This window comes from Barbatula barbatula (assembly GCF_947034865.1).
Source record: "Barbatula barbatula genome assembly, chromosome: 22".
In the NCBI taxonomy this organism is placed as follows: domain Eukaryota; kingdom Metazoa; phylum Chordata; class Actinopteri; order Cypriniformes; family Nemacheilidae; genus Barbatula; species Barbatula barbatula.
In genome coordinates this window covers 9,410,575-9,435,941 of record NC_136785.1, presented here as the reverse complement: position 1 = coordinate 9,435,941, position 25,367 = coordinate 9,410,575, and the positions used below count along the sequence as shown (strand labels likewise).

The 25,367-nt window shown below is 36.8% G+C and overlaps 4 protein-coding genes across 5 annotated transcripts; 2 read left to right on the top strand and 2 right to left on the bottom strand.

Moving 5' to 3' along the window:
* The first annotated feature begins 3,663 nt into the window (after positions 1 to 3,663).
* abhd11 (abhydrolase domain containing 11) lies at positions 3,664 to 8,647 on the top strand. Its single transcript, XM_079486567.1, has 6 exons — positions 3,664 to 3,968; positions 4,382 to 4,517; positions 4,609 to 4,782; positions 4,922 to 5,092; positions 5,481 to 5,662; positions 5,781 to 8,647. Exons 1-6 carry the CDS (start codon positions 3,814 to 3,816, stop codon positions 5,914 to 5,916), a joined length of 954 nt encoding a protein of 317 aa, XP_079342693.1. The 5' UTR covers positions 3,664 to 3,813; the 3' UTR covers positions 5,917 to 8,647.
* Positions 8,190 to 12,141, bottom strand: bicdl2l (bicaudal-D-related protein 2-like). The gene is made up of 6 exons (XM_079486566.1): positions 11,688 to 12,141; positions 10,980 to 11,102; positions 10,651 to 10,803; positions 10,406 to 10,479; positions 10,190 to 10,310; positions 8,190 to 9,312 (listed from the first exon to the last, which is right to left on the bottom strand). The coding sequence occupies exons 1-6, from the start codon at positions 12,063 to 12,065 to the stop codon at positions 9,007 to 9,009; spliced, it is 1,155 nt and encodes a 384-aa protein (XP_079342692.1). The 5' UTR covers positions 12,066 to 12,141; the 3' UTR covers positions 8,190 to 9,006.
* A 4,326-nt stretch (positions 12,142 to 16,467) lies between these two features.
* On the bottom strand, positions 16,468 to 20,458 carry sumf2 (sulfatase modifying factor 2). Of its 2 annotated transcripts, none has more exons than XM_079485891.1 (9): positions 19,971 to 20,458; positions 19,556 to 19,700; positions 19,346 to 19,460; positions 19,210 to 19,254; positions 18,837 to 18,987; positions 18,670 to 18,725; positions 18,468 to 18,552; positions 18,151 to 18,292; positions 16,468 to 16,875 (listed from the first exon to the last, which is right to left on the bottom strand). In XM_079485891.1, the coding sequence occupies exons 1-9, from the start codon at positions 20,026 to 20,028 to the stop codon at positions 16,779 to 16,781; spliced, it is 894 nt and encodes a 297-aa protein (XP_079342017.1). In that variant the 5' UTR covers positions 20,029 to 20,458; the 3' UTR covers positions 16,468 to 16,778. The 2 variants fall into 2 exon arrangements, with proteins under 2 accessions (XP_079342017.1, XP_079342018.1); XM_079485892.1 differs by having other exon boundaries at positions 19,960 to 20,198.
* A 1,130-nt stretch (positions 20,459 to 21,588) lies between these two features.
* On the top strand, positions 21,589 to 23,614 carry tmem179bb (transmembrane protein 179Bb). The gene is made up of 5 exons (XM_079487288.1): positions 21,589 to 21,750; positions 22,397 to 22,593; positions 22,752 to 22,889; positions 22,965 to 23,043; positions 23,276 to 23,614. Exons 1-5 carry the CDS (start codon positions 21,646 to 21,648, stop codon positions 23,426 to 23,428), a joined length of 672 nt encoding a protein of 223 aa, XP_079343414.1. The 5' UTR covers positions 21,589 to 21,645; the 3' UTR covers positions 23,429 to 23,614.
* Positions 23,615 to 25,367: the final 1,753 nt, after the last annotated feature.

The following is a 25,367-nucleotide window of genomic DNA, read 5'->3' as shown; positions in this document are numbered from 1 at the left end:
AAACAATTGTACTAAAGCAATTTACTAATTTGTTTGTTAGAAAAGATCACTTGACCTTATTGTCTATTTGTACCTATTTATAGCCATTTAAATAATGCCACTGCACGTAATGTCATCTGTTCATTATCTTAACTTCATTTATGTAAGCCATGAACCAACCTGTACGTCATTAATGATTTGATTTTTAAAGATCTTTGGGACACACAAAACTGTGCCAAATTCTCAATGTTCTTTGTGAGTATTTCATATAATAAGGGTAAAATATTAGTTTGTTTGGTTTAATGATCATTACTGACATAATGTATAGACATTAGAAAAGAATTTACACGACACACGTTTTTAAATCGATTGTTTTGACAATAAATAAAGCCAACATTGTTCGCGAACTGTGTTGAAGCAAAGTGTACAGATTTGTTACACCGCACAGTTCAGAAGCACTGCAGTGTTCAAGTGGTTTTTAACTTAAATTAATTCTTTAATCTAAACAATAACAATAGTTTTCTTATTGAGTGGTTACAAAAAGGTCACATTGACTTTCAAAAGAGTGCTGTGAAACCAATTGTCTATAGCAGAGATTTTAAGAACATGAGATTTACAAGAATTTTTGAAATAATTATTGTTTTAACTGGGCAAAACTTATACACATTTATCCAATCTCTCAAATGGTTGTATGCATTTGTGAAGCATGATTTAAATTCTTGTAGAAAGTCATACCACAACTCTGTGATGAAAACAATTCTCAGCTTCAGGAAAACTTTATCACGTGCATTACATCATAAAATATCAAAAAGCAACTATCGGAAAAAGTTATTTGGCAAAACAAGCACTCCCCCAGCCTGCAGAGTTTATTATCTCGGGAATGTAAGCTGAAGAGTTACTCCTCTTTCAAAAGAGAAGGTCACAGACATATTGGGATGTGTAGCACTATTCTTTTATTTTTTGAGTCAGCAGACTGGGCCAACATGTAGGACACACTTTGTGTGGGCTGTTATTCTCACAAAGGCAATGATACTGCAACCCTCAACACTGCAGGATTTATACCCAATGACAAACCATTCACAATTATTTGGGTGCAGATAATCCTTCAAACATCAAAGCTAAATATGCAGTGGATATAATATTAAGATTTTACTGACTCCTGAATGCTTCACTTAATCTGTTTCTTACAAATGTCACAGTACAGTTCAAAAATATCGGTAAAAAGCCTTCAATAATGGCATATCCACCTCATTCTAAAGCACCAATAACCAATGACAATACAGTGTTGGACTATTAAAAACGAAGGCTACACTTAAAGTGTAGCAGTAGTTTATATCTCATATTTAATTAAACACTTGTTTTACGTTACACGTACAAGAAAGTTATAGATGGAATGTTAATAATAATTAGAATGTTAATACAATCAAACTTTTGCTAAATACATATTTCCTCTCTATCATTGGAGAAATAAGCGTGTGTTCTTCCTACTAGAAAAAATGACCACTTCGCTATTCCTGTGTATTTCAAAACACATTCAAATGTATCAGTTTGTGATCTTTATCAGACAAGATCCAACAAAACAATGTATTTTTTGGTGAAACGTCATTATACGTCATAACATTCAAAATGTATTCTGATGTCTGAATTGATCAGATTGTAACAATGTTGGAAGAGACTAAATCTAATTCCATAGCTTCTTCGGTGTAATAATGTAAAATCATTGTCATAACTATGTAGTGTTTTAATGTTTGAAGAGAGGGAGATCAAGCAATGTGAATTCCGTTTCGTCGGTTTGTTCCAGTTTATTTCCAGCCTCGGTGTCCATAATGAAACCAATGAAACATCACGTGACCGATACCGCAACAGGTGAGGAAGGTCATTTGCTTATGTTTACTGAGACTACCTGGTGGAAGTCTGCCACGGCGAGAAATAATGTTTCTGGCAGAATGTTTTGGTGTTTATGCTTTGCTTACTTTCCGTTTTTATTTAGCATACTTTCTGTCTTTTTAAAGTCAGAAAAATGGTGATACAAACGTTCCCTTGTGTTTTATAATAAACGCGAAATTACGTTAAAATGTGTAATATCGCAGAGTATTTTCATTAACATTTTATTTTGATCTTGAACCTATAGCTTGTGTACGTACTGCATGTGACGTCACCATGGTTACCGCACTCGTTAGCGGGCTTGCTTTATCCCCGCCGCTGTGTCTCCTATAGCAGCAAGGCGTTCATTTTGTCAGTAGCTCCTGTCAACAAAAGGCAGTTGTCCCTGGCAGAGCACCCTTAAACGTCCAGTCTAAATCTTACATCTTTTTAAATGACAACGGTGTACAGCCAGACGAAGAGTGGAAACGTCTGTTGACCTTAAATAAACTTCTATGGAAAAGATATGTCACGTTTCACTACAATGTCTGCTGAAAGTGTGGAAAATGTTCATATATTGGTCAGGTTACTTATTTACCTATCTGACTTTAGTGTAACTAGAAATAATATCCTTCTTGAGTTCATTGGTGTGCAAAACTATAGCCTTTACACTTAGAAAATACATCATACACACTAGGTTCATTTGAATTTCTTGACAGCTTTAACCTGTCAACAACGTTATTTGTTGTTTTATTGAAGTATATCATTGCTAACATTTTGCTTTTTGATTGTCTTATAACGTGCTTTGGAAAGTCAGACAATAGTGTTATGTCCATTTAGTCAGTAGAGGTTATGTGTACATTTCCTCATTGATATACAATACTTCATAACAAAACATTTCCTCTTCTGAAATGATAAATTCCACAATATAGAAACCATTCATAAATTGCAAATCTCTGTTCTCTTTAGCCGAGGCAGAGGTTTTTTGGCATTATTCTTCCATGAATTAAAACTATTAATGTGATTAGGCTACTTTGATTTTAAAATCCATCTTTGTAACATTATTTTAAAAGAACAATGCAACCCAAGAATAATGTGGCCAACGTTTTTATGCAGATTTAAAATTGAGACTCTTCCCAAAGAAATGGTGGTTTTAAAAGTAAATATAATTTATTTTATATGCTAGTTCTTGAAACTAACGTGCAGTACATAAAGTCTGTCTTCGTGGTCTGTGGCGCCACTGTGTGGCCAATAACTGCTCGCGAGCTACAGGCTGCTAATTTGTCTGAATATATGTAGTTCCTTTCTGTATATATTTTTATTTATATTATTTATCTATTTACCGTACTGTCTTTATTATTATTTATGCTAACATTATTCTTATGTCTGCCTTACCTAGCCTCTCACGTACACAGTGCGTGATGTTCGCCGCTCTGGGCTCAGACAAAGTCCCTTGAAGTAAAGTCACTGCACTCGGTGGCGATATTCTGTATCGTCTCCAGACAGCTATTTTAGTCATACGTCTTATGATATCTACTCGAATGTAGTCGACATCAGGAAGACGCCTCTAAAACCGTCAGAAAACAACAAATGTCCATCAAATCTACCTTAAATCAACTCTACGATCAATTTTGTTCAATTTGCGGTGAAATACCCTTTTTCAGGTTATCCCAGCTACTGCGCATGCGAGAACAGCTGGTCTTTAACGATTGGCTCACTCGACTGAAAGGCGGGACTTCCTTCGCTAGAGCGTGCACTTTCACCCATTCATAGCCCTTCCACTCCATCGTTCGTTAAATATCTACAGTCTTTGGCTCAGGTTCCTAGCAGGTATTTTTGACGCACGGCGTGACAACGTCACCACGATCGGGGGCGGGGCAGTCGCGTTCGCTCCAGTACTAGCTAAACACCACTACGACCTTTAGTCAACAGTCAGGGTTGAATGAACCCGCTTAGGACGCAGGTTTTAGCATGTCACACTTTATCACGACCGTCCTGTGCCGCATTTCTACACGAGTATTTTTTTCTGGCCCGCCGTCATGTTCATCGGTAACGGGACTTAGGGATTTTTGCAGCGGAGTGTCAAGACTGAACCGTGTCGGGAGTGACAGAGCGCACGCTGCCAGGTGTTGCAGCTTATTATTGCAGTTTAAGTGCTGCTTTAAAGCACAGAACCGCTTGTGAGAAGGCTGTTGCCGAAGTTCCCTTTATGTCGTTTTAAAGTGTTGGTTTGTGCTGGATGACATTAGCATATTAGCCACTTGTAGGCAGTATTAAGCAAGACAGATTAAAGTAAAGCAAAAATGTATTGTGCATGATCATGTTGATTTGACAGTCGTTGTTGTTGTTATTATTGAAGGCAGACATTGTGTAGATCGATTGTTATCTTTTGCTAAACAAGGCCTTCGCAACACTTGTTATGATGTATTTTATAAACATAAAGAGTCACTAATGTCATCACACGTCATTTTATGTTTTGTGTGATATGTCTTTTTCACATCTTCATTCCTCATACTGGTCAAACTTTGTTTTCTCCTAGCCCCATCAACTTGACATATGATGTGTTTGATGGAAAGGGAGATGGCACACCGTTGGTGTTTCTTCATGGTTTATTTGGAAGCAAATCAAACTTTCATTCCATAGCCAAATCCCTCGTACAGCGGACAGGCAGAAAGGTATGATTCTAGTTTCTCTGGTGGTTCAGAGATGATGTGGACTTTTAAGAAGAGTGTTTGCTAGTGTCCTGACTGTACTTTGTCTAGTTAGGTGCTGACAGTAGATGCTCGTAACCATGGCAAAAGTCCACACAGTCCCATCTTGAACTATGAAGCAATGACCTATGATCTGACACATCTGCTTGGCCAGCTGCACATTGGGAAGTGTGTCCTAATAGGACACAGCATGGGCGGCAAAGTTGCCATGACGACAGCACTATCACAGGTATCATTTGTCACTTCCTGGCATTTCATCGGTGCAGTCATTCAAGTTGTAGCATGTTCATTATTGTGTCATTCAGAATGAGGTTATTATTGAAACCAAACACTGACATCTCGTATATTTGTCTCTCTTTGTAATTTAGCCTTCTTTAGTGGACCGTCTAGTTGTTGTGGACATTAGCCCGTCTCCGACTACAGTGCACACCAATTTCAACGCCTACATTCAGGCAATGAAAGAAGTGAAGATAGCCAGTAATATCCCTCGCTCTACAGCTCGTAGACTGGCTGAGGACCAACTCAGAAAGCAGGTTAAGGTAAATATGGCAAAAATGCTAGTTAAATTGATTCGTGTATATACGGGTCAGGGTTTTTTCCAACCCGCAGGTCCCGCTTTTATGAAACTTTGGTTAGGGACATCACACAAGTTACGTTGCTACGTAGGCCTACGTCTTGTAACCTTATCAAAGAATCCTATAAACGTTGAAAATATATATTCCCAAATATTTAGTATAGGCTGTAGGGAATTGCATGCAATGTACATGTTTTTTTTATTTGTTTTGTTTTTAAGGACCCACCCCGCAAAAAAAGTGACGATTTCGTTACCCTCAGGCCATGAAACGACCCCCGCATCACTAATGTACGAGTATATGAACGCATGTTTGATTTTTATGCGTTTAACATGTATTTTTATGGTATTAACAGGAGCGTTCAGTACGTCAGTTCCTCCTAACTAACCTGGAAGAGCAAAATGGTGAGTATGGCTGGAGGATTAACCTGGAGGCTATCTCAAACCACCTGGAGGACCTCATGGGATTTCCTGAATTCAACACCACCTATGAGGGGCCTTCCCTTTTCCTGGGTGGCAGTAATTCTGCCTACATAAGGTAAATTTATTAGAGCTACTCTATACACATGATGCACCATTTGGGTTACTGCATTTTCTCTCCGTGTAAGTATTACGAGTATTTCCTCATGTCCTGAACTCCTTGGTTATCCTCTTAGCTCTGAGAGTTACCCTGAAATCGAGCGGCTATTTCCCTGTGCAGATATCCAGTATATCCCAGATGCCAGTCACTGGATTCATGCCGATAAGCCTTTGGATTTCATCAGCTCCGTAATAACTTTCTTACAGTCATAGTCCTTGTGTCTGACACAGGACATGTGCATGTGGGCCCAATGATAAATGGACCATCACCAGTGTAAGATGCGGACCGTTCTGACTTTCATTCAGTTAGGTCTAGTCTCTTTTTTTATAATGGACAACTGGACCGTTTTATTGTTGTGGACAGTTATGTGTTTTTGTTTGTCTGTGTTGTATTTGCACTGTGGTTAACATCGTACACTGAAGCCAGTTTACATTAAGAGTATCTATTGGAATCGCAGACATCTGTCCATTGCTTTTAAATATGGACGTTTGTTTGCGGCTCACAAATATTGCTTACTGTATGTTACAAAATTCAGTAGACAACGTTAAAGTAGTTAAAAAATAAAAATTTCTGTTTGTTTGTAATGTTTTATCTAATATTTTAGTTTACATTAATATAAGATTTTCCTTTTTTTAACAGCATATTGTTGTCATGGACATCGTATGTCTCTGCTCTGTTAAGATGTCTATACAACAGTGTGTGACTTTTAAAAAATAGTTTACAACACAGTGTCATCTGTAAACCCATTAAGAGCAAAACACTTTGATGTATATTCTAGGCAGTGTTTCTTAGTAGTGATGTAACAATATCAAAATCTGACTGTACAATAAAACCTCTGCATAACGTCCACGGTACGATATTTATAGGAATATTAAAAATGACTAATGATGACTTGGAAACGAGCCGTAAGAATCATTTTTATTAATCTCTAATTATAACTGTTGCTTAGAGTTATGAGTTACAGATAGGTCAAATGACCTAAAATCCCTTTTATTATTAAATAAAATAATTACACAAGATGGACCATGCCAAAGGTAACATCTGGTATTTTTTCTAACATAGGTTTTCCGGGCCTATCGTTTCATATAGTCATATGACCATGATAATATTGAGACAGTTTTGCTATGCGATATCACAGGATCAATAATATTGTTACATCCCTATGTCTTAGATATTATTGAATTGTTTTCTGGAAATGTAACTTTCTGTAAGATGTTTTAAGTAACTAGTATCATTCAGTGCTCTAGTGCACTTAATGATTAAAGTGTGCTTTGTTATTTGTTTGTGTTAGGGTTATTGTGTAATCAAATAGTTTTGTATCCTTTTACAGTTAATGATGTGAAGATGCTGCAATGTTATCAGGTTTAACAACACTGTTTTACAGAAATGTTCAAGCAAGACTCAACATTACTGCTTTTGTTCTGTTTAAAAAAGGATATATATATATATAACAAATGGAAAAAATACAAGCATACAGTAGTAGCTTACATATGATCAAATAACTATATTCTTGCTTTTTTAAACTTTACCATTTGTGACTCTTTGGAACATATATGTTAGGAGGTTTATTACAGAGAGTGCCTACTTCTGCACAATGTTTCATTCTAGCTCTGTATGTTAACATTCTGTAGGTTAGCTCTATGTACAGCTGTTAAAGTACCAAAGCAAGGGTGTATCTTAAGATTTGCCTTGACCAGTGGTGTGTTAACATTATGTGATGCATAAATTGAGATCATTAATCTACATGTATGAAATGTTCCACGTGTAATTGTTGACTTACAGTAGGTGTATATGTTTTGACCAGTACTCAAGCTGCTCTTATAAGGGGATATTTTTGTCAAATTTGGAAATAGTATTTTGAATATCTATACCCTAATAAATGTAGATTTATGACTATTATATTGACTGAGAAATCAAGAAATATGATGCAAAATCACTTAAACTAATATAAATGTGTGTTCTCACATGTGAATGTCTCCACTTGTGTTATCATTATATTGAATGTGTTTGGTGAAACCGTGTAGCACTGCCATTACTTGTTGTTTCTACCGAGACAAACTTGTTATGTGTATGTTTATATGGAACTGTATTTAAAAAATTGGCTTTTCAAAACGAAACTTTACTGCCAATCATTATAAACGCTGTTAGAACATTTTCTTTCTAAAGCTGGCAAAAGGATAAAAACGAGGGCTTGGGTATTTTTAACCTGTGAAAAGTTAATATTGTTGTTTTTATTAACATTATCGTCTTATATTATTCTATAATGGAAGATTTCAAATAATTTGCCTTAAACTTAGCAATTAATTTGGGTTTTATCAAATTAAACTTATCTTACGGTGTTCCTGTTGCTCAATCGGTATCGTGGGTTTGATTCCTAGTGTAAGGAACACATAATAAACACAAAATGTATAACTTGAATGCCCTGTAATTTGCTAAATGTGTAAATGTAAAACATGCATTCAATATTAAAAGAGACGAGTCAGTTAAGAATGTAATCCACAGATATCACTGAAGCTTTGTATTTTTAACTATTATAATACAGTATCTGTTTAGCTTATTTACAGAGAACTTGATAAATACAACTGGGATTTGTTATCTTGACAATCACCGTGTTTGATATTTGTCATAGTACAAAATCATTATATATGTTTATTTATCCATATACACTAAATGAGAAAGTAAACATTGTACTTGTGTGTCCTCATGCAGTATCGTTCACTTAAAAGTGGAGAAGTTAATGTTACTGATAGTAATGTTACTATTTCATACAAATTGTTTGTGTTTTGTTTTGACATGTACAGAAGTCATAAATGAAAGTGTTTTTCAAGGTGTAATAGTATAAGGCGTTATGTTGAGCACTGTGAATGGGTGTATTGTGTTGGCATGTCAGAACATATCTCTGTGAAAACGTGTTACTTAATAAATGTAAAAGTTTTTCACCTGATGTGATTTGAACTGCTTGTATATAAGTTATATTGACCTCTTTTCAGAAGGATGTGTAAATCATCACCCACAGCTTCCTTCCAAATATTTATCCTTCTGAATTTAGTCTTGAACAGTGCAATGTTTGTCTGCTTTGCTACCAGAACATTCTGAATATAATGTCACTCAAAACTGCAGGTCACACAGAATTCTTAATCTCCAAAACACCATCTATTTAAAACTCAAATTATTGCAGTGGAGCAAATCAAAAACATGGATCTCATTTTTTTTAAATGATTAGAATGCAAATCGATGGACACATATTGTAAAATTGTACAGCGAAGAATAATCCAGAAGTTATTATCAGTGAACCTAGCTCATCAGTCCAGAGAAACAACCTGAAAATTGTCCTCTCTGTTGATCCTTTGTGGCTGAGACTCAACAACAGGATCCTGCATGCTGGTTTTGCCACGTTTGAATTTGTCCGTCCACCTCTGTGTCGCTGAAGGGTTTGGAGATGAAGATCGTGGACTAGACACAGGGGTTGACACATTGGGAAAATTCGGCTTTGGAGGAAGCGGCTTATTTGATCGCCGCAGAACACCAAACCGACTAGACTTCTTCTGAGCCTGTTCCTCCTGCTGCTGTTTGAGGAGCTGGTGATGAAGAATTGTCTGGACATCATCCTGTAAGAGATATGACATGTCAACTATGCACAAAATATTGAAAGGACGTCTGCAGGGAAAATCAACAAAGTGGGTCAGATTGATGAGGTAAGAATTCAGTCTCCAGTGTTTTCCAGATGGCCACATAAACTTCAGACCCCACATCCCTGCAGAGACCCAGATAGACACAGCTGTTTCACAACTGCCTTAAAATTACACCTACCCATTTTTTCATTACACAAAAAGTTAGGCCTATACAGCATTTATGAAATTTTCATACTTAAGAAAATTAACTTTTTTTCATTTAAAGTCAACTAGGCACTCTGAAAGACAAGAAACTAAAAATGTGTTTAGGTACATGTATCTAAAGGTTGTACTTAATTGTTATTTTGGGAACAATTAGGTGGTTGTTTTGGTTTGTTTTTTGCACATAAAGTATTCTCGCCGCTTCAAAAAACTCCAATTGAGCTATATGAGCTGATAGATCAATTAAACAAAGTTTTTAGTACTTTTCTGGACCTTGACAACAACTATAACTATGATGTCGAGAGGCCTGGAAATCTCTCAGATGTCACCTAAATATCTTTGTTTTTGCTCCGAAGGCACCAGGAGGTCTTAAAACATGTTGAATCTCATGTGGGTGAATAGAAAATAACCTTTACCTATAATAACCTTTGATTTTGAGACAAACTTTTCCTTTAATGTAGAGGTGAACCTTAATTTAACATTATTTTTCTTACCCAATTCTTTGTTTTGCTTTAAATATAAATTCACTTCATTTTGAATATATATTTATATTTCTTAGTATCTTAACGTCATTTTTGTAAAGGGTTAAAAATACTAAGAAATCACATATTTTGCAGGACAAAAAAAGGAAATATTATTTGTTTAAACGTACTTTCCAGGCTTCCAGCTCTATGGAGAGTTCAAGTCGACTTTGAACAGCCTCTAAAAGTTGGTTGTTCAGCGTCATCATTTCATTTTTGCTTTTCAATAGTTCAGTCTCCATTGCTTGTTTTCTGCAATAAAATAATAAAAATCATGTTTTAGAAAATCCACAGTTTATACTCTTATCTGGCAATTTTTTTTAAGTCAAAGCATCCGTCAAGCTTACTTTGCAATGGCCTCGTCTCTGTCTCGTAGAGCTTGCTGTAAAATTGCACCACCTTCCCCTGGCTTTCCTATTGCCTGCCAATGATAGCGTGTACAATACGTTGTATTAAAGAAATGTTGTGTAATTGTTCTTAGTAATAGAACAAGCACGTGAATGCAATAGCTCTCACAATGGAGGGATGTGTACATCATGAGCTCAGAAGGAGGTGTGCCCAGCATGAGGTGATGGGCGTGTATAATTCTTACCTGAGAGGTATGACTGAGGGCGAGTCTACGGGCCACATTCTGCAATTGTCTCAATGCGGTGTCTAATGGGCTTGCCTCAGAGGGCAGATCCGATGCCTCCAAGTCTGTCAAAGGGAGCAGCAGCTTTACAACAGACTCAACCTCCTCTGCGACCTATTTATTTGACAAATAAAAAATAAACATTATGACCATCCCTACTTGCATAAGATGTCCCATTTTAAATGTATTGCATGAGTCCGTAGTTGTGCTGCCATTATGTATAGGGGTTTGCCATGAAAATGCTCAAAGGTTATGTCATTGTTTTGAATGCATACAAGTTAAAGACTCACCCGCTGTTTGTTTTGACTCCAGCCTGGCCCGCTTTCATTTTGCTGTTGTAGTTTATCCACCTGAGCTTTAAGCTTCAGACTGCGTCGCCGAGATAATTCTACCTCTTTTCTCACTTGCTTCAGCTGAAACCATTAAAAAATGTTAGCTGAGAATTCTCATGAGTCACATGAGTCAATATGGCCACTAGTAACCGATTTGTGATGGATACATAAATCCACTTATCAAACTGAAACATACACTTTCTGTCACAAACCTGAAAAATAAACTCAGACATTTGTGTATCTATGACAACCCTGTTATTCTGGATTCTTTAAAAAGATAAGACTGGTGGAATCTTGTCATGCAAGCACAGTGATAGAGAACATGCAGAACAAAAATGTATCTTGAGATAACCCAATACCGTAATATAAGTCTCCAACAAAGTTTTGCTTTTCAAAGAGCGAATTGTGTAATAACAAAACTGTAGAACAAGCCGGAATTAATACTCAGTTGGCAGTTTTTTCTTAGTTTTTTAGTGTTTGCTGTAAGAATACCTATAAAAAATAGTTCTTTTTAAGAGGACAGAATAAATGAAAAGCAAATGCAAGAATTTTGAATTGGTCAATGTTCTTCAGTAGGCTACATTTTAAGTCACATTTTCATTTCTTTCTCATGCATGTATTTATAATTATGTTGTTGTTGAATTGTTGAATGTCACCATGACTCACCGTGGCAGACACCGGACTGGACACTCGTCTGCGCAAAGGACTTCCACTCCGCAGCAGATCAGGTAGCGCTTCGTCTATGAATGAACGATTCGGATTCCTGCGTGCCGAGTCCGGCTCAGAATCTTCCGTTTGAGTCATCTGACCCAGACCAACTTTACTCTCTGTCTCAACAGAATCACCATCGTCCCCTTCCTGCTGTTCATCCAGTGAGGACAGTGGTGGCCTGCTGGTCTCTCTCTCCACAACGTCCTTAACTGACACCGAATCTTCATCGTCGGTGAATCGTTTGTGGTTTTCATTAATCATCACCGTTGAATCCCGGAGGCCTCCGATCGTGTGTAATGTGACAGGTGTTTCCTGTCTCCTGTACGTCTCCATTGCTCAGCAAACAGGACTGAATAGAGCGATTTCATCAGGCAAGATTTAAAAAGACGAAACTGCCGATAGATAATGTGAACGGACCGGTTTTTCTGGCCCTTTGACGCTTATGTGCGTCAAAACACCTCATCGGGGTTTGACATCGAGCACGTATCTATGCTTTTGTGGTTTTGTTTACCTCAGTTAATATATAAACATGGAAGTGAAGTGCCATGCATGCTGAGATTCGTTCATTAAAAAGACAAATCAACGCCTTGTAATTATGTTCATATTTTTAGAAAAAGTGCATGTACACTAGAATTACTTAGAATATCGTGAAAAAGCTCAATCTTTTTTGTCACTCATTTCAAGTAAAACCAATATATTATATACATTCATTACACAAAGAGTGAAATATTTCACGCCTTAATTTCTTGAAATTATGATGATTATGGTTTACAGATAATGAAAACACAGAATTCAGTGTATCAGAAAATTTGAATATTACATAAGATCAATAAAAAAGGATATTTCAAACAGAAATTTCAGGCTTCTGAAAGGTATGTTCATTTCTATGCACGCAATACTTGGTTTGGCCTCCATTTGCATGAATTACTGCATCAATGCGGCGTGGCATGGAGGCAATCGGTCTGTGGCACTGTTCAGGTGTAATGGAAACCCAGGTTGCTTTGATAGCGGCCTTCAGGTCATCTGCATTGTTGGGTCTGGTGTCTATCATCTTCCTCTTGACAATACCCCGTAGATTCAGGCCATGTCTTCAGCTGGTGTTGGTCCACTGTAGTCCACAGTAAATGCAGCCATCTACCAGGATATTTTAGAGCCCTTCATGCTTCCTTCTGCTGAGAAGCTTTATGGAGATGCTGATTTCATTTCCCAGCAGGACTTGGCACCTTCCCACACTGCTTAAGGTACATAATTTGTACTACCGACTAAATCCTAAATTCTTTATTATCAGATGTCTTTAAGCACATATGTTCGTTTTGACAAGCCCCTCGCCCTTACTCAAATAAAAGCGGATGTATTTTAACCGAATGCAAGTTTGACATCAAAGTATATTAAAACAAGTGGAATAGAGATACACACGAAAAAGTTTTGTTTAAATTCTGACATTTTCGTCACGTTCGTGTTTTTGAGATGGACATTTGTACACTCAGTTTGTCTACAGAAGGATGGTGATAAAAAATTAAACCAAAAGTCCTGTACATGGCCCAAAAGTTTCTTTGAACATATAAATGAAATAAACCGTAATGTAATGCTTCTGTAAAGCAAATAAACATTTTAATTACGAGATACTGAACTGCTATTGTGGTTCTGCAAATATTTTCTCCAGTTCAAATAGGATTGGTTTGAATCAAAGGCCTCCTTCTTCTTGGTGTTGGATATGTGAATATGGCCTCTCCTTTTTTTATATTATACAACCCTCATGGCTCATTTGAAGTGCGTTTTATTGCTTTGCCCAAAACTGTGCCTCGAGCATGAATTACTATGGCTCATAATTAAGTATTATGAATATTATACTCAGGTATTTATTTTGTACTGCACCATTGTGGCATAGACATATATGATAACTCATGCGGCTAGTTGAGAGTTTTTCAATTACTTTTATAAGCAATTCAACTTCAAAATAACATAATTGATATGATACAGTAAAGACATTTCAATGCCCTGACAATCATGCAGAACACTTTTACATTGTGGTTAGAATATTGTACAGACATGGTCACATGTTCTTAAAAAAAGCTAAAATTCCAGTGGGGGTTTGCTTATGTTGATAATTTGCTGTTAATCATTTGTATGATTTGTGAGTCTTAACTAAACTCAGATTTCTCACAAGTGTTCCACATGGATATGTATCTATTGGTTGACACTCCACAGCATACAGAAGGAGATTTGGCTATTGAAAGTGCCTACAAAGAGCTCATTGCCAAGACGAGAGAGTCGCTGCCAAGATTTTAGTCTCAGAACAAACATGTAAACAAAATCCCTCAAAATGCTTTCCCACCATTGTCCTCTTCCACTCTTTTGTGCGTCTCTCTTCCCCCCAACTGCTCCTTCTACCACCACAAACTTAAGTCTTGGACCTGCTGCCAGAGGACTTTCGTTCTTTGATAGGAAGATCATACGTGCTCTCTTGGAGGTTGTCAAGTATCTTCGTGCCAAAACACCAGACTCTGAAACCCAGTAAAACATTTTATTAGATGGTGACATGAACATCAAACTCACTGACTTTGTCAATCCAGACCGAGCCCAGACAACAGCTGAATGGTATGTTCTTCAAATACATTCAATAGACTACATACCGTTGCTTTATATGTCCACGCATTAAAAAGGAAGACAAAGCATACATGTACCAACAATACCCTCTTGTTTACTATAGAAGTTTGTGGAACACCAGGTTATTTGGGCCCTGAAATCATTGAGTGCTCCATGGATCCCAACCACGCTGTCTATGGGACTGCTGTTGACCTGTATGTAAAATAAGTGTCCATCATTTATGAAGTGAAGGATTTTAATTTAAAGGGACTCAAAAATGAAATTATTTTATCATTGACTCACCTTCACATGATTTCAAACTTTACTTTCCTCTTCTGCACCTGACTGAACATTCTGTGTGCTTAGCTGGAGCACTGGGGTGGTTTGTACACTCTTCTAGCTGGCGCAGGAAACAAATGCTGATGCTCCGAATGTGACTTAAGCAGTCCAAAGTGGGACAACTGTTTAAAGACATAGTGTATAGTGGTGTATTACTGTATAAGTGCATATGACTATGTAATACGAATTGCCTTGCCAACCACCTAACGTTTTACTAAAATCATATTTGAAAATACTTTTCCAAAGGGGCAATTTCTTCTCCCAATAGATTTCCAGGTTATTAGTTGTGGAACCACACAACCGTTATACTGCCACAGACGCCCTCAATCACCCATTATTCCAACAGTAGCCTACATAGTTGCTGAAGTTCGCCATTTCAGCCTAACAGCAGCAATGCTTATCGATTTTGAGTGTCTGTCACCTACAAATCTTCTTTATGATCCACCAATCACCGGTAAACCCCCAATACACCGTTATCCCGCAGCAAAATCAGTGACGCTTTGCCATTATGATCTATGGGCACTGGGTGAAGGAAGGGCAGAGCAGCGTTATTTGAGATCCTGTGACGAGAGACGCTTGTGTTGATATAGACTGTCATAAGCGGGACTACACACCACGTTACAACATATACATTACATACATCCCTGATATGCACATAAATTACATCAGTTAACGCAGAAATGTTTTGTAATCCCATCAATGTGTTGTTGGATGCTAAATGTTTGCAATCCTGCCGTAGACGTAGTAAAATGTGCATTAGTTTATTTTATGCATTCGTGTAATTAAGAAATAAGCTTGCTTAAACAAGTTGGTAAGTTCAGGTTTATTTCTTACATTTGATATTTCTTACATTTACATAATCAAACAGATATACTTCATCGCTCCATTTCAAACCACGTAAAACGAGCCATGGGCAGACGCCATTTTTTTTTTGTCCCGTTCAAGCCATTAGAAAGCACCAACCAACTGTATAGTTGTGGAGGAGAGTCTGACGTATTGTTCTTATATGGGGAATTATGAATATTATTTCTATGTGGGTTATTATACAAATGTTATTAGATAATTTAATATTGCATTGATTAATTTGTATGCATGGCAATGTTAAGTATTTTTAATCTTATTAATTTACCAGACATGATGGTTTAGCCCTTTTTTTATGTTTACTTTGTACTTTGTATATGGACTTTACTACACCTGCTACGCATTCGGATTCTACTGGCACTTGTAAATAAAACAAACTAATTTCTGGCATTTTAGCGTTTTTCTTGCCTTCACAACCCCGGAGTGCGACCACCCAACTTACCTGCAAAGGCTTCGAGGTTGACATACACCAAAAGCCTGTTTGCTTTCTATTGCAGCTGAGGAGATGTACTGTATGTTTCACTGATGACTTTGGGAATTTAATTCTATTAAACTCGTATTTTTATACTTTTACTCCGTGAGATGCGAGTGGTATTTTATTTTTAAGGGTTTGTTTTGTCTTTTAAATCTTAAGAACAGTATTATCTCAAAATAAAAACAATTTATAATAAAGACGGTTTCAAACCAACAACATACACAAACGTAGTGCGCATGCGCACCTTTGTGGCCCAAACTTAACATCCAGTACACATCTACAAAGAATAGAGTCCATGTAGATTATTTCTAATAACAAAATAAATAAGTAAATGACCTTAGTTAAAAGTATGCCTAGCCAGTATTATTTTGGGTTACCGGTAGAATATCCATTACTTGGCTTAACATAAATGCGACAAACTTACATGATCTATTCAACAAATTGATTGCTTAATAAAATTAACATACAATGAAATTCAACAAACTGATTATTTAATACAATAAAATATGAACACAAGATAGTTATAATATTAGCCACTAGCCAGACTGATCCACAAACACAGGCATGTGCATCTGATTATACTGTAATGTAATGATGGTCATAAAGTAAAAAATCAAGACAATTAAAAGATGTATCTTAGGCTGTTATTACTATATTTTATACTGTAGAGTATTATGAAAATTAAACACAATTCCAAAAGTTCATGTCTCCATAGGAGAAATGTAGTATTCATTTCATAATGAATCACTGTGTGATGAATTCACTCAGTGGAACAAATCTGTCTCTTAAAGCTCAATACGTGTTTTGTCTTTCTTCGAGTTTGAGCTCACAGCACAGCGGAAGCCCAGGTTATCAGAGGCGGAGTCTGGTGTGTTTCCCATCCTGCACACAGAAATACAAAACACATTCTATTCATTATATTATACACTCTTTTGACAACAACCGTAGCAAAATGACTATTAAAAAGCAAACACACTACATACAGTGAGGGAAATAATTATTTGATCCCCTGCTGATTTTGTAAGTTTGTCTGCTGGCAAGGAAATGAAGGGTCAATTATTTGTATGGTAGATTTATTTTGATAGAAACCAAATATCAACCAACAAATCCGGAAAAAAAGATGTATATAAAGGTTATAAATTGATTTGCATTTCAGTCAGAGAAAGTATTTGATCCCCCACCAACCAGCAAGAATTCTGGCTCCACAGATTGGTTATGTGCCTATATGGACCACAGAATAGTCCTGTCACTTTAAGAAAGTATTCCTAAATCAGCTTTTTATGTATATAAAGATGCCTGCCAAAAGAAGCTGTATCCTCCATTTCAACCTCTCCACCACCATGGTCAAGACCAAATAGGTTTCAAAAGGATGTCAGGGACAAGATTATGGACCTGGACAAACCTTGGTGAGAAGGAGACAACTGTTCGTGCGATTATTTGGAAATAGAAGAAATACAAAATAACTATCAATTCTCCTTGGTCTGGAGCTCCCTGCTAGATTTCCCCAATGGGGTAAAGATGATCATGAGAAAGGTTAAAAATCAGCCCAGAATTACAAGGAAGAAGCTTTCAAATGAGTATAAAAGACAGTTGGGACAATAGTTAGCAAACAAGCCATAGGTAGCACGCTATAACACAATAGATTGAAATCCTGAAGCACCCGCAAGGTCCTCCTGCCCAAGAAGTGCCACCTGGCTCCTCTGAAGTTTGACAATGAACATCAAAATGATTATGAAAAGGCTTTGGAGAAAGTGCTGTGAGACCTACATTGACTCCTGTTTTTGGAGGGAGAAAATAATGCTGACTCAAATGTATCCTGACACATGTGAAAACCTGGTGACCAACTATCAGAAATGTCTTACCTCTTGCCAACAAGGGTTTCTCCACAAAATACAAAGTTATGTTTTGCTCATGGAACAAATACTTATTTCACTGACTGAAATGCAAATCAATTTATAACCTTGTTTTTCGCCTGATTTTTTTATATTATGTCGCTTATCTTATTTCTTTGTATGCAGGCAAACTTACAAAATCAGCAGGGGATCAAATAATGATTTCCCTCACTGTATTTGCAACCTATGAGTTGTTATAATGCAACCTATGAGTTGTTATACTGTTAACACGTATGCAGTGAAAGCAGGGTAGAGTATGACAGACCTTGTGGTGACATGAGCTCTGTGATTGGCTGAGCCATCTACTGTGTCAATCCATGACGCACCACGCAGAGCATACATGGTCTGAGCACCAGGAAACCGTGAGGACGTCCACTCCCAGACATTACCAAGCATGTCGTAAAGACCTGGAACAACACGGGACATCGTTCTCTCAAATCAGAACAATAAGTGTTATATTGTGAATTACCTTAAAAAAAAGCTTTGTGATGCAACTGTAAAATTTTATATGCACAGATATTTTTTAATAAATTACCGTTGATCAAATGTCTAACACATCAGCAAGTATTTCACTGTACATACCATAGTTATTCTGTGGAGGATAGGCAGTTACAGGAGCTAGGCCATGATAGCCATCGTCTGCTGTGTCCCCATCTGGAAAAGGGCCCTTCAAACGAAATCATCAGCAGTTTAAACACAACAAAAACTACAGAAATGGACAATTTTTATGTAAAAATGTACGCGTTTCCCATCACACCATGGACAAACATAAACCTCAACTGACCTGCCAAAGGTTAGTGCGGTTTAGCAGGAACTTGTTTCCCCATGGGTATGTCCTACCTAAAATGAATATAATTGATGAATGTTTTCATTTTAAATAACAATGTGGACATTAAGAATAAGGAAGCAGAGTGTATAGATTATAGGAGCCATATGTCTTTTTTGGTTTACCGTCAAGACTTCCACGTGCAGCCATTTCCCATTCATCTTCAGTTGGCAGCCTTTTCTGTTTCCACTCACAGTATGCTTGTGCATCATTCCAGCTAACCTGCACCACAGGGAATTTCATCCTGTCTTTGATCCCAGAGCCTGGACCTTCTGGCTGCACACATCACAACCAAATAACTCACTATAGATGTTCATACACCTGGGTCAATATGCTCACTTAAATTTGTGTAAATATATATTATGCATTATATACGATTATAAGCACTTTTACATTAGCATTGCTGGGTAAAATTACATAATCGAAAAATATTTATTTTAGCGGTTGACCATGTGTTTTAAAACTCTTTGCATGCACATAGAATACTAGGTAAGTCACCTGTCTCCAGTACACCCTCTCCAGGGGTAACCACCAAGGAGCAGACTAGAAAGAAGAAGAATTTTAGAAAGAACAGAGGATATATGAAGTTTTTTAGCTTAAAGAGTCAATGACTCATGCCTTGAGGGGGAAGTACCTCAATCTTCTGAGTAATTTTGCTTTTTAGTTCATCAGAAACAAAATCCTGGAACACAAAACTCCAACCAAACTTTTCAGCCTCTGTTTTATATTTCTGCGTCCTGACAAATTCCCTGAAAAATACAAGCAGTTTAACAAATCAAAGGTGCATTTCCAAAGGTAGGGGGCAAGGTTCTGTGACAAATGCAACATCTTTTGTGACAAGTACCTGAAGTCAGAGTTAGTAACAGGATATTTGTCTATTTTAAATGGTTGGACAGTCACAGCTTGTGTTGGTGATTCCCCGTCTCTCCCATCACCTGCATTGGTTCCCATCATCAATTTCCCACCAGGAATATCCACCATCTCATCAACTGTCAAAACAAAAGTGCTCACTTAGAAGATTAACATACAACAGTGATGGTTTTACAAATATGTAACACGGTAAAACAATTCTGCTTATTAAAATATTTTGTATAATATAATTTCATGACAGGGTAAGAATTACCATAGTTTAACTGTATAATAGGGCATCTTCTATGAAACTATGGTTACTATGGGAAATTACAAGAGCGTAACATTCCTATTATGTTTTAAAAGCAGGTTACTGCAATACTACTTGTGTTAACTTACGCGTGTCTTACCTGTTGCACACGATGTGATCCATAAAAACAAAACGTACAAGGTTTTCCACAAAAACATATTTTCCACAAATAGTGTGCGGATTTTCGTTCAGGGTTTGAATCATCAAACTAAAGCAATATCCTCTCTAAACAAGTCAAACGTCTAATATCACGCAACAGAATGGATTCATTGAACATGCACAACAACACTGTACAATGTTCATTCATTCAGTGTCCGTCTACTCCGTCACTGCTGCTCGTTGCGAAGTGTTTAGCGCCACCTATTGCCCTGGCGATACAGCGTAACATTAAATATGCATATTTGCACTAAATACAAAAATATATAAAGAAAATAACTATTAATGTTGTGTACGTATGTTGTGTTCAATTATTCTGTTATAATCTGCTTGTGTTCCAGTTTCAATGGTTTTCTATTTTACTATTTGTGATAGAGTTGAATCCATGATTGTACACACCTGCCTCTTATGTCTTTTGTACTGTGGGTGTGTGTGGGAACATCCTGCGATTTACTTTTTATTTAACCTCTTCATTGTTCTCATTTATTTCAGTTCTTATTGACACTACTCTCAAACTATCCTTTTGAGAGGTAAAAGGAACTTTGATATATTGATGTCTGTGACTCTAAAATGTTTCAGGTTTCTGTGTATATAAGTGTCATGATGATATTGTAAAGAAAAATCACTCCCATAAAAGTAGGCATGTGCCCTTTTAACCACTATAGTGATAATGAGAAATGCAATCTGGTTTTATTTTATGAAATTAAAGATGATAATTAATGAAAGTGATAAATTATGTTGAAGAAGAATATCAAATCAAATAGAGATTTGTTGTTGGCAAATTAAACTAATTTTACATTACAATCTCTGATAAATGAAAAGGTGAGGTTTCTTAATCTCAGAGTAATCTAAATTCAGAAATACTTTATGTAGCAAGTAGTGCTAGTATATTTGTTAATGTCCTATAATACTTTTGGGAAAAGGTGACTGGAAGTATATTTCCATATTTTAGTTTAAAAGTAGTATACTAATAGCACGCGCAAACAAACTTGTTTTTTTAAGGGACGCTCAGTTTTCCACATAAATTAATGTAAAGCTTGCCAGAATAATGAAAGCATCATAAATGTAAACAATATGGTAAAGAATAATATGGTAGATTAGCATGCAGTCCATAAACGGGAGTGACGTGTATATTGGTGGAAAGTATGCTATGCATGCACTGCAGGGCTTGTCTGTCAGCATCAATGAGAAAGGTTTAGATATTTTTGCCTCCGCTTTTTTGTTGTTAAGGTCATGACGGAAGTTTGTGGTTAAATCAGCAATGTGTTGTATAATAACACTGGGAATCTTGATGTTACATTTGCCATGGTTTTCTGTTTATAAAGAAATACGTTAAAACCATATTTGTAGAATGGCAATTTATGATCTTAATGCCTGTAATACCACACCATATGCCTCCTACTGGCTATAAAGTTTGCCTCGACCTCAATGCGGTCTTTTAGTATAACTAATAGCAATGCTATAAAATGCTCCTGCCCAATTGTCAAATATGATTGTGAAAGACAACATTGTTGTGAGGACAGAAGATGCTTCATAAAAGATAGACGTTGCCACAGCAGTTTGAGCATATGAATGAGGCATTCGACTGCTGGACTCCATGAGACAGTAACATTGAGAACATGTTCATGATGGCACTACCCTGGCTGTTAGTTTTGGAGCTTGTCCTTTATGCTGGATGTTTCATCTGTGGGGTAATAGCTGCAGGCTGGCTGACGCTCACTCAGGTAAAACTAGTTTATCTTTTACACAATGTCATTTGCTCATTTGCAAAACACCAAAACAGGTTGGAAAGAAAAAAAGATTTAAAGGCATAGCAGGGTCTCAAAAGACCTGAACACATTTATCTCTTAAATACGTTTAGAGATTTGAGTATCAAAATGGTCATAACAAAAGTTTTGAATGTTGCATGCATTCGGTGTGATGCTGAGATGTCACATATGGAATCATATGGAATGTTACAAGGATTATTTTATTGACTAAATCTGTTTCCTAAATTGACTAGATCTAAATTTCCATATTAGTATTTTTTAAGAGATCACTCTTAAGATCCAACTGTATGCATTTTCTTTTCTATGAATGTAACATATATATGCATATGCTGTTGCTTTATTTTGGATCATCCATCCCTCTGAGCTTTAGAATAGCAATGCTGTGTAATAAGCCGGCATCTAGCACCACATTATGTCTTATTAGAGTCATATGATACATGGTCTGCAAAAACACTTAGCACCACATGCTGTTAAGAGCCTGCAAGAGTGATTTGCGTGCAGAGAATAACATAAATCTTCTATATAGTACAGATTACCGATCTCTCTATATTTATATGCATTATATGGAAACATGAGTCATTGTGTTTTGGTTGTGTTTTAGGGCCACTTTGACGGACAGTGTATTCTGTATGGAAGTGTTCACTATAATGTATCTGGTGAGAGTCTGATGCTAGAGGACTCCAGTTCTTCATCCCTCTGCTATTTTGTATCAGCCATCGCTGTGTGTATGGCCGTTTACTGCTTTTCTCTAATTCTCTACTGGATCTATGCCAGCTGTGTAGATGACAATGTGAGAAGGTGAACGTTTTGATTTTTCTGTTCTGAACAAATGGTCTTACAACATCTGGTACAATGCTATAAAAATCAGTTTTCTGTGATTCAGTTCTTTGTGACCGACACCAACATACAGTCAGATTTATATTTTTCCTCTTGTTGTTTACATGTATGTGATTTAGGGGGACTGTATCTCTCAACACGTCTATCGGAGTCTGTGGCCTTCTTCTGTTTTTTCTCTTAGTATCAGGATGTATTCTTAAGATCGGTAGAGACAGCCTGTGTTTCTCTGTCTTAAACAATGTTCCTTCAATTTCCAGGTAATTTCATGTCTGTTACACATGATAAGTAATGCATGTCCAGTGTTCATGAGGTTTTTTGATCTGTTCCTTTAGTTGTGAAGATGCACAGAATAAGACTTGGGCTTCTCCCTACAATGGAAATCAGTTTTACAAAGGACTGTACAACACTGAGGTTAGTACTTTGACATCAACATTTAGGCAGCTTTAACTTTCTATTGCACTCACCATATTTACCTACATGTGATTGGAGAAAAACATTCTGTAGACATTTGTTTTTAATGCCATCAGTGTCTTCTGCTTATGCAACATTCATGCCAGTGTCTCAGTCATTAGGGATCATTTTATTATGTTATATATATTCTGTTTACTCATCACAGTCCTCTTCTGAACTTTTTCTTACACAGAGGTCTTTGTGGGTAAGCTTCTTCTTCTGGGTGTTAATAACCGCAGTGGTGATCATTCAGAGACGGCAGAACTCGAGGTTGAAGATTTGGGGTGATGATGAGTGGAGTCGTGCTGAGACAGAGCCTTTTCTGCACCGCCCGTCTCGCACTTAGGATAAGCATAAAATATGTAAAATACATTTTAATTTACAATTCTTTTACACAATGAACCCAGACAGACAGGGTGACTGGAGCTTCCATGTTATTGCTAAATAATCACCAGTTGACTCAGTTCTGTATGCTTTTCAAATAAATGAAAACATGTTTATTTGAATTAAACTTATTATGCAAGGGGCAAGTAACATGAAGCAAGCACATCTGTTGGACAGCAGATAATTATGGTTAAGTGGTCATTTATTGTAAAAATATATTTGAATGCCATGATGGATACCTGTACAAAATACAGGTATATTTATTTTTCATCCTATATGTATAACTATGATTATAATTTTAAAGCAATAATTGTAACTTTTATAATTATATTTATTTCTAGTTTATGAATTAAATGTGAACAGTTAACCTTTCTTATAATGGCATATTAAGAAATTAGCCTCAAATTACCAGTGTGAAACTATAGCCAGAAAGGCTTCTCTGAAAAGAAAGCATTTTAAGCATTTACAGCACCATCACGTCATCCTATATAACAAAAAATGTGAATAACTCAACTAAAATCAACCTGTCTTTTCTCCATTCATTCAACTTTGGTTGTGAATATGGACAAGCATGTCAAAGATGCTTGCTGAGTTTACGAGTCTGTCTCTCCTTGGCTTCAAATGCCACTTTAGTGTCCATCAGAGTTTCCAACGATTTCTGCATCTCAGCCATGTCCTGTTGAAGCAGGGCACTTTGCCCGTGTAGATTCTGGCTCTCCTCTCTTAGCTGGCGAGCTAAGGTGACCAGCTGGGCCGTCTCCTCTTGATGCTGAACGTGCATCTGAACGGCCAATGAGAGCAAACTCCCAGCATGCTTCGCCACTGAGTCAAGCTGGTCCTTCGACATCCTGTTAGTCTTAACTTCACAGCTGCTCTTTGCCAAGCCAAGTTGGTCAGTGGAGTGCTGCAGGATATCAGATAGAAGATAACCAACCTAAAAACACATTTTTTTTATAAACGTGCATGATTGAGTGTTTCTCCGTTTTCAAAATAAGCCCCCTTTGACTCTCCATAGTAATTTTTATTCCTACTATGGGAACTCAAATGGGGGCTTATCTTAAAGTGAACTACTCATTTAAATACCATTCTACCTCAATTACAACTAATATATTGTGATTCGAAGCTATTAAGCACATTAAGGTTGAATCCACGTGCAGACACTTCAACGCAATTGTGTACCTGAAACTGGTTTGGTTCTCATTATTGTCACTAGGACAACCTGCTCTGAATTCTCTATGACCTAAATCTCTAGTGGCAGCGTTAGTTTGAATCCTCAGGCTCATGGGAGGTAACAAGCTGCTTACTAAAAGCTTATCTCAGCGCTTCTCCTCATTACAAACACTATCACAACACTTCTGTTAATGTTAGAAGAGGACATTCAACAGTGCAATAAAACAAAGCAACTATTGTATTTCCATTGCATGCAATGGTAATGGAATGCAATGATTGGATGTAAATGGATAATACAATTATAAACAAGAATCTTTTCTTATTAGGGTTTACTAAACAAGGCATCCTAAATGTCATCTGGCTATGCTCACACTTGAAGATTTAAATCTGTTAATGAATTAAGTGGTGTTTATTATTTAATTAAAATAAAATTAAGACAATTTCTATCATTATTGACTCTTGTTACACATGATCACAACATGTTAGGTGTGTTGAAGCCTCAGACAACATCAACATAAGATTTTATCGATCTCTCCATTTGTTTTTCACAAAAACAAACAACATGAGGATAGATCAGTAAAATTAAAACTGACTTTTTTGATGCAGAAAATGCATGGTTTAAATGTTTTACTTACCAGCTTAAATCAGACTGGTTTGTGTCCCTTTACATCCACCAAACACACAGAAAATAAATATTCCAGGTTGTCTCATTTGTTGTGAGGTAATTTCCT

What these genes read in the sequence shown, in the direction of transcription:
- abhd11 (XM_079486567.1), top strand. Translation starts at nt 3,814, where the DNA reads ATGTCACACTTTATCACGACCGTCCTGTGCCGCATTTCTACACGAGTA. An exon ending in TGACGACAGCACTATCACAG is followed by an intron (nt 4,783 to 4,921) that starts GTATCATTTGTC and finishes TTTGTAATTTAG; the next exon opens with CCTTCTTTAGTGGACCGTCT. An exon ending in AACTCAGAAAGCAGGTTAAG is followed by an intron (nt 5,093 to 5,480) that starts GTAAATATGGCA and finishes TGGTATTAACAG; the next exon opens with GAGCGTTCAGTACGTCAGTT.
- sumf2 (XM_079485891.1), bottom strand. Translation starts at nt 20,028, where the DNA reads ATGTTTTTGTGGAAAACCTTGTACGTTTTGTTTTTATGGATCACATCG. An exon ending in AGAGGGTGTACTGGAGACAG is followed by an intron (nt 18,988 to 19,209) that starts GTGACTTACCTA and finishes TGATGTGTGCAG; the next exon opens with CCAGAAGGTCCAGGCTCTGG. An exon ending in ACCGCACTAACCTTTGGCAG is followed by an intron (nt 18,553 to 18,669) that starts GTCAGTTGAGGT and finishes TTTCGTTTGAAG; the next exon opens with GGCCCTTTTCCAGATGGGGA.
- tmem179bb (XM_079487288.1), top strand. Translation starts at nt 21,646, where the DNA reads ATGTTCATGATGGCACTACCCTGGCTGTTAGTTTTGGAGCTTGTCCTT. An exon ending in GTAGATGACAATGTGAGAAG is followed by an intron (nt 22,594 to 22,751) that starts GTGAACGTTTTG and finishes TATGTGATTTAG; the next exon opens with GGGGACTGTATCTCTCAACA. An exon ending in AATGTTCCTTCAATTTCCAG is followed by an intron (nt 22,890 to 22,964) that starts GTAATTTCATGT and finishes CTGTTCCTTTAG; the next exon opens with TTGTGAAGATGCACAGAATA.
- bicdl2l (XM_079486566.1), bottom strand. Translation starts at nt 12,065, where the DNA reads ATGGAGACGTACAGGAGACAGGAAACACCTGTCACATTACACACGATC. An exon ending in CCAGTCCGGTGTCTGCCACG is followed by an intron (nt 11,103 to 11,687) that starts GTGAGTCATGGT and finishes TAATGGTTTCAG; the next exon opens with CTGAAGCAAGTGAGAAAAGA. An exon ending in AGAGACGAGGCCATTGCAAA is followed by an intron (nt 10,311 to 10,405) that starts GTAAGCTTGACG and finishes ATTTTATTGCAG; the next exon opens with AAAACAAGCAATGGAGACTG.